General features: G+C 40.0%; 1 protein-coding gene across 1 annotated transcript in view; it reads left to right on the top strand.

The window, feature by feature from the left end:
• RELL1 (RELT like 1) overlaps positions 1 to 12,215 on the top strand; it is a 64,183-nt gene that overhangs the window by 22,724 nt on the left and 29,244 nt on the right. The window contains exons 2-3 of the mRNA XM_037829560.1: positions 3,540 to 3,761; positions 5,586 to 5,657. Of these exons, the coding sequence (XP_037685488.1) occupies positions 3,540 to 3,761; positions 5,586 to 5,657 (294 nt within the window). The remainder of the gene's footprint in view (positions 1 to 3,539; positions 3,762 to 5,585; positions 5,658 to 12,215) is intronic.

The following is a 12,215-nucleotide window of genomic DNA, read 5'->3' as shown; positions in this document are numbered from 1 at the left end:
ATCAGCTTGATTCCATTTTATGGATTAGAAACAGAGCATAGAGCAATTAAATTCCTTTCCCAATGTGACATGCCAAGAAATGGCTAAGTTTTTATTTATACCCAGGCATTCTTAGCTTTTAACCTCTGCTATATTGCATTTCTCTGTAATTCATGTTTCATTAATTTAGAGTCATTTCTTCTTCAGCTTTTCTGTTATTCTATAATAGAATATTGATGAGATTAAGTGAATGATATATGTTGGTAACAACACAAAACTCTGTAAATATACAGAATTTGCAAGATTTTGCTAGTTGTCAAATTAATGACGAAGATGCATACTCAGCAGCCTGGATTTAGGGGAGCAGTTCTGCTCCAATTCTGAGCCCTTCTGCATTCATCCCTGTTCCCTGCTACCACCAAAGGAAATGTATTATTACCTCCAGGTTGAAATAGATGATGATTCTGAGTAAAATTCCCTCAGTCGCTTCACTCATTCCTGAGCATGGAATATTTGTTATTAAAAAGAATTAATAAATAGAAATTATTAGAACTTGTCATATAAAAAACAAACATGGAGAAATTTTATTCAAAAGGATTCTTTTAAGGGTTAGGTAAAGGCAGTGTTGCAATAGAGGGAGGGGACTATTGCAGTAGGGAGAACTCTTTGACCATAAGTTCTGCAAGCATCTCAACCGTTAGGCAAAAATGGTTTTCTTTTATAGAGAGAGGGTAAAGAACCAGGTATGGGGAAGTGGGAAGAAAGCGTGGCATGATCAGATAGTAGATCAGAGAATATTTTATGCTGAAGCAGCCTATTTTCTGAGAGGTGTCCTTGAAGTTCAGGGGCCTGGAGGACAGAGAGAAGCTTAACCGAAGTTTAGTTAATAAGCATTTTGTTGGATCCATCAGTGGGAACAGTAGTTCACCTAGTCATTTGTGAGATGAAGAATGGGAATTTTAGGGTCTGTGTCTGGCCTGTCATAGTAAACAAAGAGGGCATCCAGTGAGTCTTATCTGAGTCATATGGAGAAGCATCCTTCTTTGCAGTAAGCCTTTTTCTGGAACACGGAGGCATGGGGGGATTGTGAAACTATAAAAGGAGTTAAATAAATGTTTGCGGTTTTTGCTGAAAGTAAGACGAGGTTAAATCCTAATTCTCATTATCTACCTGCATATGCATATATTACATATGTTGATCCTTCTGGGAGAAATCCGAAAGAAAATTATAAGGTATCCGAAGTTCTGGCATTTGCGTGACACAATAATTCAATCTTTTTAAAACCTAAGAAACCAACTATTTTCTTTCATGCTTAAAGATAATGGATATTTCCATCTGAAAGGGAGGTAGCCCTTTTCATTCTGTGGCCTTTGGTTTGCACATTTGACTTCTATTTGATACTTTTTGCTGCAGTGAAATGTGGTCATTTCATACTTGATATTTGTCCCCATGTACTCATTACACACAGGTTTTTTTTCTCACCAGCATGCTCTTGAGAAAGCATACAATTAACTACTTCTAGCTTTACAGTTTGTAGGTTTCTTAAGTAGTGTGTGTGACTTTCCCTGATACAGGAATATTCATTTTATCACTTCAGACTCTGAGTATCCTACATAATGTGACTTCATTTCAGTCAAATCTCATTTTTTACTCTGGCTCTCATCCTATCCTTCATTAGATCATTTTCTCTTCATTTGGTGTCCATGGCATGGTGCTTTGTTGATTTTTTCCACACAGGCTGTTCTTTCTTTGTCATATTCATTGGCAGCAAGTTATAGCTGTGTGCTCCCAGCTGGCTGCTCCTCACTCTCCTTTATAGAGGTGACACAGCTCCGCACAATAGACCCCTACAGAACCTGTGTGGCAGCACAGCAGGCCCACAGATACTCTGATATATGTTAATGTAGTAACTTGACATGTCTAAAAGCAAGTTTCTCCTCTTCTTTGAAAGATTCCCCCTTCCCAGGTTCTCTATTCTTGAAGTCATAAAATAGGACCCCACCGTGATTTTCTCTTCTAGTGCCCCATGTATTCCTTCCAGGCATTTTTCACCATGTCTCATGATCTGCACAGGTGTGGACTTGTTTAATGGCTATGGTCAACACTAGCCTGAAAGCTCCAAGGAGGCAGGGGCCACATGTATGTTGTTCGTCATTCTCCATGCCCAGCTCCCAGCATGGTGCCTGGCACATAATGGACATGCAGTAGATGTTTATTTGGATCAGTGAACACACACTTCTATTTTTCTGTTGGCACCCCTGGACCCAAGTCTTATTCCTGATCTGTCCCTCTTCTTCATACTGTAGATCTGTCAGTTTACTGAAGCCTTCTAGGACAAACTCCACAAGGAAGGGGATCTTTGTGTGTTTTAGTCACTGGTATGTCACAAGTGCTTACAGCTATGCCTGGCATGTAGTAGACAATTGAAAAATATTTGTTGAGTGAATGAGCTCATCCTCTACAATGTCTCAGAAGATACCCTACTCCCCCTTCTCAGTGCTGCCATCCTAGCACTAGCCCTGATTGAAAGTGGGATGTGTGTCTGTGGTGGAGGATGGTAGGAGCAGAACAGAAGGAGGAATCGGGAGAGGGAGAAACGAGGTGAATGCTGAGCCTCAGCAGGTAAGGGAAAGTGATTACTGGATAAAGGTCACCCCTGACTTGCTCACATCCTGCAGTGTCTGCCCCACAAGCTTAGGGTTGCTATGGGAACAGATTCTCTTTTTACCAAACCAGTTCTGACCTGAGCCACCTTCTGGGTTTTTGATGTTGGCACAGGTTCTATACATCCGTAGGTGTCCACTGATGGTATTGTATTAGGGCCCCACCTGGTGTGGTTGTGTCTACACAATGGGTGAGAACAGGGTTAAGTGGTTCTTTCTGGCATTTATTACCCCAAATTATGATGGAGTCTAAGAAAGCTATAATAATAATAATAGCAGCATGTAACATTTATTGAGCATTTACTATGTGGCAGACATGGTTCTAAGTGTTTTACTTTATTTTTAATTTCTTTCATCTTCATAGCAACCCTGTGAGTGTGGGTAGGTACTATTATTACACATACTTCACAAGAAACAGCCACAGATTTCCCAGTGTCCCATAGTATGGAGCCAGAAAGCAAACCCCTGGCTTGTGAGTCTGGGCTCTTAACCACTAGGTACTATTCTCTAATAATATCTAATGTTTATGGATTTACTCTATGCTGGGCACACCATCAAAACCCTGTACATTCATCCCACACTGTGTACGCATTTTATAGATGAGAAGGATGAGAAGGTACTTTACAGATGAAAGAAGTGGAGGCTGACTTGGAGAAGTTTAAAACAAAAATTACCCGTGGAGGCACCCTCTTGGCAAGTAGCCAGAGGCAGGATGTGAACTCAGACGGTTTTACCCCAAACCTCACCCTTTGTGCCACGTGCTCCCAGACCAGCCAGTCTGCATGGCCTGTGGATGGGGAGCAGGTTCCGATTTAACATGAAGACTTACCGAGGGTGGTCCAGCTCCTCTTGTCCCCAGTAGAAATCTAACACAGCTGTTGACGTTCCTTTCTGCAGACAATGGTGGCAGCCACACACTGCACTCTAGAACAGAGACTACACAGTCGCCCAACAGTGCTGGGAATGGACACCCAGAGTATATCGCATACGTGCTTGTCCCCGTGTTCTTTATCATGGGTCTCTTCGGCATCCTCATCTGCCACCTGCTGAAGAAGAAAGGGTATCGTTGTACAACAGAAGCCGAACAAGAAGCCCAAGAAGAAAAAGTTGAGAAGATAGGTAAATAACTTGGATTCTTTTTATAGGAGGGTGAGTGGGGGGGGAGTTTTAAATAAGAAACCGATCATATGTATCTTCTATCTTTATGGGGCAAAATGATCCATTTTAATAACAGGTGGTGTGGTGTAGTGTGAGTGTAGACTTTGTAGTTTTCATACCTAGAATTTGAAACCTTGGTTACGTTATCAAATACCTACCAGATTATTCACCCTTACTTTCCATGTGGCCTTGGGCAAGTTAAATAAGCTCTGAGCCTCTGTTTCCTTATGTATAATTTAATTCAAATTTAATTAAAAATTTAGTTTTAATTTAATTTAAATGAGGGCAATCATCTCTACCTTGTAGGGTTACTGGGAAATTTAGGGAGAAGGTACATTTGGTTCTTGACACATGTGGGTGCTCAGTAAATATTAATCCTTACTGTAAATATTGAATAAGATTCTCATAAGAATGATGGGAAAAATAAATAGGTATCACATTGTTCTTACTTTTCCTGGGGAATCTTATCTTAAATCTGTGTGAATGGAATTTATGTTCATATAATAAATGATTGTGAATAGTGCAGTAAAAGTATGTGAAGAACTGATGCCTCAGTGTTAACTTCAGGGTGTTCTACCCTTTCCTCTTAACATGAAAAGCCTGAGAGATGAAATCTCGTTTCCTCCACAGATGTTTTTTCCAATCATCCCTGAGGGTGGTTTCCTGACTCAGGCCTTGCTGGGTAGTAATAGCTGTCATGATGCTTTCAGCTTCTCAAAGGGCAGTTTGTGCAGAGAGGTGACCTATGGAGTAGGTAACCCTTCCAGCAGGCCTGGCAGGTGGGGTAGGGGTCGGTTCCTCATTCCTTGCAAGCTTCCTGGACTGTTGGTTTTTCCCACCCCCACTGACCTTTGAGACAGAGAAAGAACATGGGTTGCACGATGACTCATGTGTAAGCTTATGAGCAAACCAAAGCTGAGAGTTTGTCAACAGCAAGTGGAGCCTCCCCCTCGCCTCCTTCATAGTTGGTTGGCTTAACAGTCAGCTTCTACACTGTCCAACTAAACGTGCATATTAATGTAGGAAGAAGACTGACCATTGGAGGGATGAAACACTTTTCCAAACAAGTGGATAGGACGTTGTCTACCGTGATTTGTTCTCTGTGAACCAGAGTGTTTCAGACTTTCCTCTTCCTTCTTGTTTTATTAAAACAAATTATGCAGACTGGTTTCAGAGTGGAGTGAATTTTTTCAAAGTGAAATTACATATACTCCCTGAAAGTAAACTGAGTTTGTAAACAAATAACCATGGCAAAAGTTAAGGAAATTTAGAAGTGTATTTCAAAGGCGAGGAGAGTCTTATAAACATGGATGAATAGTAAATTTAAAAAAGAATTAAAACTCTAAATTTGTATAGGTAGTCTGCGATGAAAAGAAAAGCCAAGGAGATTGTTTTAAAAATTAGCTTTCTTATGTCACCTGAGGATTTAAGGACATGATGAGAGAGAGATAACAGTGGTCAGGACTGGTCAAAGTGCATGAAATTGTTGTCTTGGAAAGTGAAGTGTGTTCGGAGTAGCTTGTTTCTCAGTGTGGACTTGAGAAGAGATTGATGGAGAACTCAGATACTTTTTTATGCTTCTTATGCCAAGAAAATTCATGACATGCTGTGCATCAGGCCACTTGGGGGTAAAGGAAGGAGACTCAGATCCTTAGCATCATGATTGATCCCCCAGGCTTTCCGGAGACTGTTCAGTGAGTTCTTGAGCTCCCAAACTGAAGGTGTAATTGACTTTTTGCAGGTGGCCAGTTGTAACCTGTTCTTCCCTCCCCTTTTGTCTTTCAGAATTGAATGACAGTATAAATGAGAATAGTGACACAGTTGGGCAGATTGTCCACTACATCATGAAAAATGAAGGTATGAATGTTTTTGTGTTCCCGAACAGCTAAATGTTCATGTTTTATTATACTTTGAAGAGTCAGGATTTGTATGGGTTCTTCCCCTGTCCATTTTTCTGAAGTTATCGCAGTGCTTTATCCAACCACAAGGGTTTCACGTAGTACGTTATCTAAGTCAGTTGTCTGAGTATCGCACAGCCTGCCCTGGTGCTGGCGGCTGGCATCCGGATGCTAGTCTCACCGCTACGGCTGTGTGTGATTTGGGGCAGTTGTGTTACCATATCAACCCTCAGTTCCCTCCTCTGTAAAAGGAAGGAAATCATATTGACCTCATAGCATTGTTATGACATAATGCATATAAAATGCTTAGTATAGTAAGCTTTAATACTCTTAAGTATTAAATCTTTAAAAAGTTTATCATTTATGGATTTAAGCATTTTCCCCCTCTGAAATGTACTGTAAACTCCCATCTTAATTGCCTCTTGACTGGGTAAGTTAGGGTTGTTGTTCTGAATACACTGGTTGTACCTCCATAGGATATTATCCCCCCAGCAGCTGTTCAGGTACAAGTTACTTCTTGCCCACATACTCGATAGTTGTGGGTTCAATACTTTTTCTCACAACAATTGAAAAAAAAACACAACTTTTCCCCAGGATCTGTCTTTGCTCTAGTATGGGATAACTCACAGTATGCACTGATGCTGCTGAACCATTTGCCCAGAAGTCGAAAGGCCTCTATACGATCAGCATGTACTTGCTCTTCCTCCCCTGGCGGTCCCTTGGGGAGCTCCCTCCTCCCATATTCTCACTGTTCAGCAAGAGCTCCTACGGGCCCAGGCTGAGGGCTCCAGACTGTTAGTCAGTGTGTTTGACTCTATTCAACTTTTATTCTACTGTTTTTGATTTACAGAAGCAGCAGTTTCTTATGGTTCATAATTTTCATGGCTCTTTATAGAGTATGATTTGTGTATTTGGCATAATTCTAGCTTTATATGTGTAAACTCGTTTAATCCTTAGAATATCCCTATATAGTTTGCATTATTATACCCATTTTACAGATGAAGAAATGCAGGCTCCCAGTGGTTAAGTTTACATGGTTATCAAGCGGCCCATTTCTGTCCTGTTCCAAACGCAGTGTTCCTTCAGCCATATAGCATTGCCTTTCCTCTCCTGATTTGCAGCTTTCAACTTGCTATGATCTATAAAACCAGATAACCAAACTTATTAGAATGGTATTTAAAATGAGAACAAAAAAGACCACAACACCTGGATCTTGCTCTCTGTCTTCCAGAGACCTTCTTCGGGACAATATTCAGTGATACTATTCTTGAGTACTCAATGATGTATGCTTCTTTTACATTAAAAAGTGCTTTTTAATTTGCACAATAAATACACAAATATGTTCTTGGCATAGAAGCTTCAGCCACTACAGAAGGGCACAGAATAACCATGAAAGGCCCCTTCACTAGACCTGGGCCGTTCACCTATGAAATTGCTTTCGCCTGACTTTGGGGAGCTTGTAGGCCTTTGGGGCCTGGGTGTCAGAGAGCTGGAGCAGCTGCTAAATTAGAGACTGCTGGATGAAGCGGGTCACTGAACAGTTGGAGCAACTGAAATAAGTCAACTGGGAAAACTTCACCAAGACCTAGAGTATCTTATGTGTAGACTTCATAGAACCTGCTGAGTGTTGCCATGTGTCAGGCCTTCTAAGGACTTTCCATGTAGTAACGACTCTAACAGTTGGATATTTTATTTCCATTTCACTGTTGATAAATTGAAGCCTAGAATACTTAACTCCCTTGCCCGAAGTTGCACAGCTGGCCAGTGCCAGAGCTGGAATGTGAATCCAAGCATTCTGATTCCAGAGTATGTTCTTAACCACTGAGCATGCTGCCTCTTTCTGGGTAGCATGAAAGAGGCAAGCTTAACTTACTCTATTCAAGGAGGTAAAGTATATAGCTGGGGTAGTTTACAGAACTCTTTAAACATGAATCCATTAAATTCTCACAGCTACCTTGCAGATAGGTCCCATTATCACACCCATTTTACAGATGAGGGAAAAGGCCCACGTGTTAAGAAACTTGTGTGAGGTCACAGCCAGCAGAATGTCACCGGCAGTGGGTCTCTTCGCTTAGTTACACCCAGAAGCAGCTTTTGGGGCCCTGGGCAAGGGTGGTGGCTGCTGGTGCTTTTGCTTTTATGTGGGTCATTGTTAATAATCTTCTGTGATCTCAAACCTGCCTCTGAGCTTTTCTTTATCCCTAAAGGCTGTAGGTGTAAGGGAGATTTTATATAGCTCCCTTACCTCCCACACTCATGGGTAAATGGGACATTTTTTTTTTCTTTTTAATATTGGGTCATTTTCCTATTGGTAAGTGGCATTTGTGTTTCCACTGTGTCAATTACCCCCTTCTCGTCTAACAGAAGCCAGTAGATTCCTCACAGTGATAACCCAGGTAGTTTCACTCTTTTTCCTGCAGTCCCCAATAGTTTCCCCTTCTGCCTTATTCTCTATCTGTTTCCCCCTTCCTCTCTCTACCTGTGATTTCTCAGTGACCTGTGAGGACAGGTGGTGACTCTGCTTCTTTGTGTAGCCCCTTGGAGAACTGCTCTCACAGGACATCCCTTTTCCAGCTGTGGTACACTCTAGCTTCCAGCCTGTGCAAAAAAAAAAAAAACAGCTGGGTGATCAGGCACATACTTGTTTAATAACCTAGTATTTTTGAGTTTGGCTTTGAGACTGAAATCCTTTACTTTTTTCGGACAAATGCATTTTAATCTTGTCTTTGGCTCTGTCATTAACAGAGACTGTGCTTAATATCAATTTAGAATTTCTTATTGATATTTTCCATTCCTCATCGATTGGAGTTAATATTTATTTTAACGTTCTAATTTTTTAAAGTTGTAAACTCACAATAGCATAATTTTTCTTTAAAAATTAAAAAAAAAACCCAAAGGAATGAAATTAAGCATAATCCTTCCACCTCATTTTCCCATGTTTATTTAGGCTTTCTTTGTCTATGGTCACTTGCTTTAAATATTTGTAGTCGTGATATAGGAGTGGTTTCCTGCTTTACTTTTTTAATTGGGCAAATGGGGTAATATTTGATCTGTACTCATGGTTACATTCTTATTTATGATTTAAACACATCAGACTGTGACTGTTGCAGATTAGTTTTAGTTTAGATAAATATCTCTTGGAGGATGGATTTATCAGCTGACCTGCACACTGATTATTTTCCTCCTAACCCCCAGATTTGGCATCACCACAGTGCCATCTTTTGATGTGTTTTGCCTACAAAGAGCTAAGTTGAATAGTGTTTGGATGGTCATTGGAGTGTCCTTGCATTGTATGAGAGTTCAGAAAGTGTCTGCAATTCCATAGCTCAGCTGCCAGACCCTGAAACTGTCTGTTATTATACCAAAAATTGAGAAGACTGCAGTTATTTCTGAAACATTCCTGATTATTTATGCTGGGCAGAGGGATCCTTTTGTGACATTCTTACTTAGGGCTCAATTTACATTATGGCAGAAAGTATTCTTTTTTTTTTTTTAATCTTCATTTTATTGAGATATATTCACATACCACGCAGTCAAACAAAACAAATCGTACTTTCGATTGTTTACAGTACCATTACATAGTGGTACATTCATCACCCAAATCAATCCCTGACACCTTCATTAGCACACACACAAAAATAACAAGAATAATAATTAGAGTGAAAAAGAGCAATTGAAGTAAAAAAGAACACTGGGTACCTTTGTCTGTTTGTTTCCTTCCCCTATTTTTCTACTCATCCATCCATAAACTAGACAAAGTGGAGTGTGGTCCTTATGGCTTTCCCAATCCCATTGTCACCCCTCATAAGCTACATTTTTATACAACTGTCTTTGAGATTCATGGGTTCTGGGTTGTAGTTTGATAGTTTCAGGTATCCACCACCAGCTACCCCAATTGTTTAGAACCTAAAAAGGGTTGTCTAAAGTGTGCATAAGAGTGCCCACCAGAGTGACCTCTCGGCTCCTTTTGGATTCTCTCTGCCACTGAAGCTTATTTCATTTCCTTTCACATCCCCCTTTTGGTCAAGAAAGAAAGTATTCTTTTATAAATTACTATCAGAGTGGGTTTCTGAAACATGCTGTGAGGGTTATTTCTGAGAGTTCATATGCTAATATCCTGTGAGCTATTAAATCTGTGCTTGTTTGTGTAGAGACTTGGTCATGGAAGGAGTAGGAAGGAGCGCATCGGGGTTAAAAGCACCCACATTGAGTCAGACCAGGGTTTATGTCCAGGTTTGCCAGTCTCCAGCTGTGTGAGCCGGCCAGAAGATTAGAATCTTCTGGCCGCAGTTTCTCATCTGTAAAAAGGGGATGCTAATTCTACCTACAGTCAGGGTGTGGCAAGAGTCAAACATGGTAAGGTCTGTGAAGCTTTTAGACAATGACTAGCACATACCTGGCACTCAACTTGTGGCTGTGGCAATAGTAGTTCTTGCTTGGGAAATTTCCCCGAGTGTAAGGAAAACCTTGCAGAGAATAGTTGCAGGAGAGAGAACAGGTCATTTTCTTGCCTGATTTTGACTGCTTTATCTATACCATTCAGGCAGAAATTCAGGAAAGAAGAGAGGAAGCATTTTCTGGGAATTACTGGCCACTAGAAAATTTCTCTTGCTATTGATGGGTTTTCTTGCCCCGTAACTGACTCCTGACTCCTTCCATTCCGTGGAAGCCTGTGAAAGAATGCCAAGCTCTCAGAATGTTGACAAATGTAGGGAAAACCATCTTACTGGAGATAGGAGTGATATGCAAGGAGAAAATGTATGTTCAGGAGAACTTAATTAGATTATTGCTCTTTTCTAGTAATTTAACAACCAAAATAAAGCATGTGTTTAAGTCCTAATGACGGTGTTATGTTAGAAAGTCTTCTCATCAAAGGAAACTACAAATATTCCCAAGGGACAGAGTAGTGAAGTTTACTCTCTGGTGTGGACTGGAGTTTAACCCAGAAACTGGATTGTGTGTGTGTCTGCACGCATGTGTGTGTGTGTGTGTGTGTGTGTGTGTACATGTTGGTCCCATGTGGCCACCCTCCTTAGGGTGGGTGTGCATGATGTTTGCATAGAGATTTGAATCCTCTTGTCAGACTTAGAGCAAACAGAGGGCCTGTTTACTAATTATTTGTGAGAGATGAGAGCAAGTTATAGGAATCGAATATGTAGAAGCATGAGTCTACAAAATAAACTTTGGTTATGATTTTAATATGTTTTATCTTCCTGGGATTGCTTTATAGTTTGAGTTTCTGAAGGAAGTCATCATTTTATAAGTTATTAATTTTCTCAGGAAACTATTTAAACTTTTACTTATAAAAAAATTCTTAAAACTGCTATTAGTTTATCCTTTTCTGGTTGACCTCTTTCTTTCTGTTTATACTTTTGAAGTTTGGTAAATGATGGCAGAGTATAAGAGTAAACTGTCAATTTACCATATACTCCTCAAATCCATTATCTGAAAGAAAGTTATTTGTCTGAATCTTAAATATTAAGCAAAAGGGAAAATGACTGACATAACTAGATTATACTTAAATCTGTCTTACAGAGGGTAATTTGCCTTCTCTCTTATATGGGAGAAGATACCATCCATCAGTTTTCAGTACTTCTTTTTGTAATAAGAGTCTTATTCAGATCATGTTTCAGAATGCATTTGAGCCTTCTCACAGATAGTTCTGAAGGGCAAAGAAAATATTTCTTTTAGAAAAGGATGATATGCTGTGTTAATCCTTAAAAAAACACAAAAACTCAAAAAACCTTATCTTCTCAAGGATGCGGGTGGGAGTGATATCTCCTCCATTCTACAGGAGTGAAAATTGATCGGAGGGGTTGTGTGTGTGAGAACGTCCTACTCTTTTTCTTTATAATGTACAGATATACATATAGTTCATATAGTGTGTATATGTGATATAATTTCATTGGAGGGTGATTAGGAAAATGTTGGAAAAGGACTTCTAAGGGGGTTAATAATAAAAGGTTGATAAACGCCGCACACTTAACTGTTAATTCTTAATAGCAGCTCTTCATGCAGACCCAGTTCAGTCTGTCGTGTCCCGCATAAAGTAAATTTTCCTCTTCCAGGGATGTCGTTTGAGATGTTAAGTGTTGGCCTCGGTTCACATGATCAATAGTGATTTTTTTAATTCTTTCTTCTCCAGAGAATTCACTGTGGTTAGTCATGAGATCAGTGCTTTAAAAATCAATGGAAAAGGTTAGGAGTCAGTAGTAGTATTTGGCCTTGCCAATTAAATATCCAAGAGAAACTTGAGCATTCCCATCGGTTTTGTACCCTGCCAGCTTGACCACTTTACATGCAAAAAGAGCATGGTGTGGGGGGCACATCAAGAATCTCCAATTCAGTTTGCTTTTGTTGACAGTCTAGTCTCCCCTACAAATTGGAATTTTTTAAAAAAAATCAATATTAGACATCTAACTTAAGTCAATTCATATTAGATAATAAGTGGTCCACACTTGGAATTTCAAGAGGTCCTTCTAGGCTGTGGGTGTGGTCCTGAAGAAGAGCTAAGCCA

This window comes from Choloepus didactylus, chromosome 3 (assembly GCF_015220235.1).
Source record: "Choloepus didactylus isolate mChoDid1 chromosome 3, mChoDid1.pri, whole genome shotgun sequence".
Taxonomy (NCBI): Eukaryota; Metazoa; Chordata; class Mammalia; order Pilosa; family Megalonychidae; genus Choloepus; species Choloepus didactylus.
This window is presented reverse-complemented; position numbering and strand designations above follow the sequence as displayed.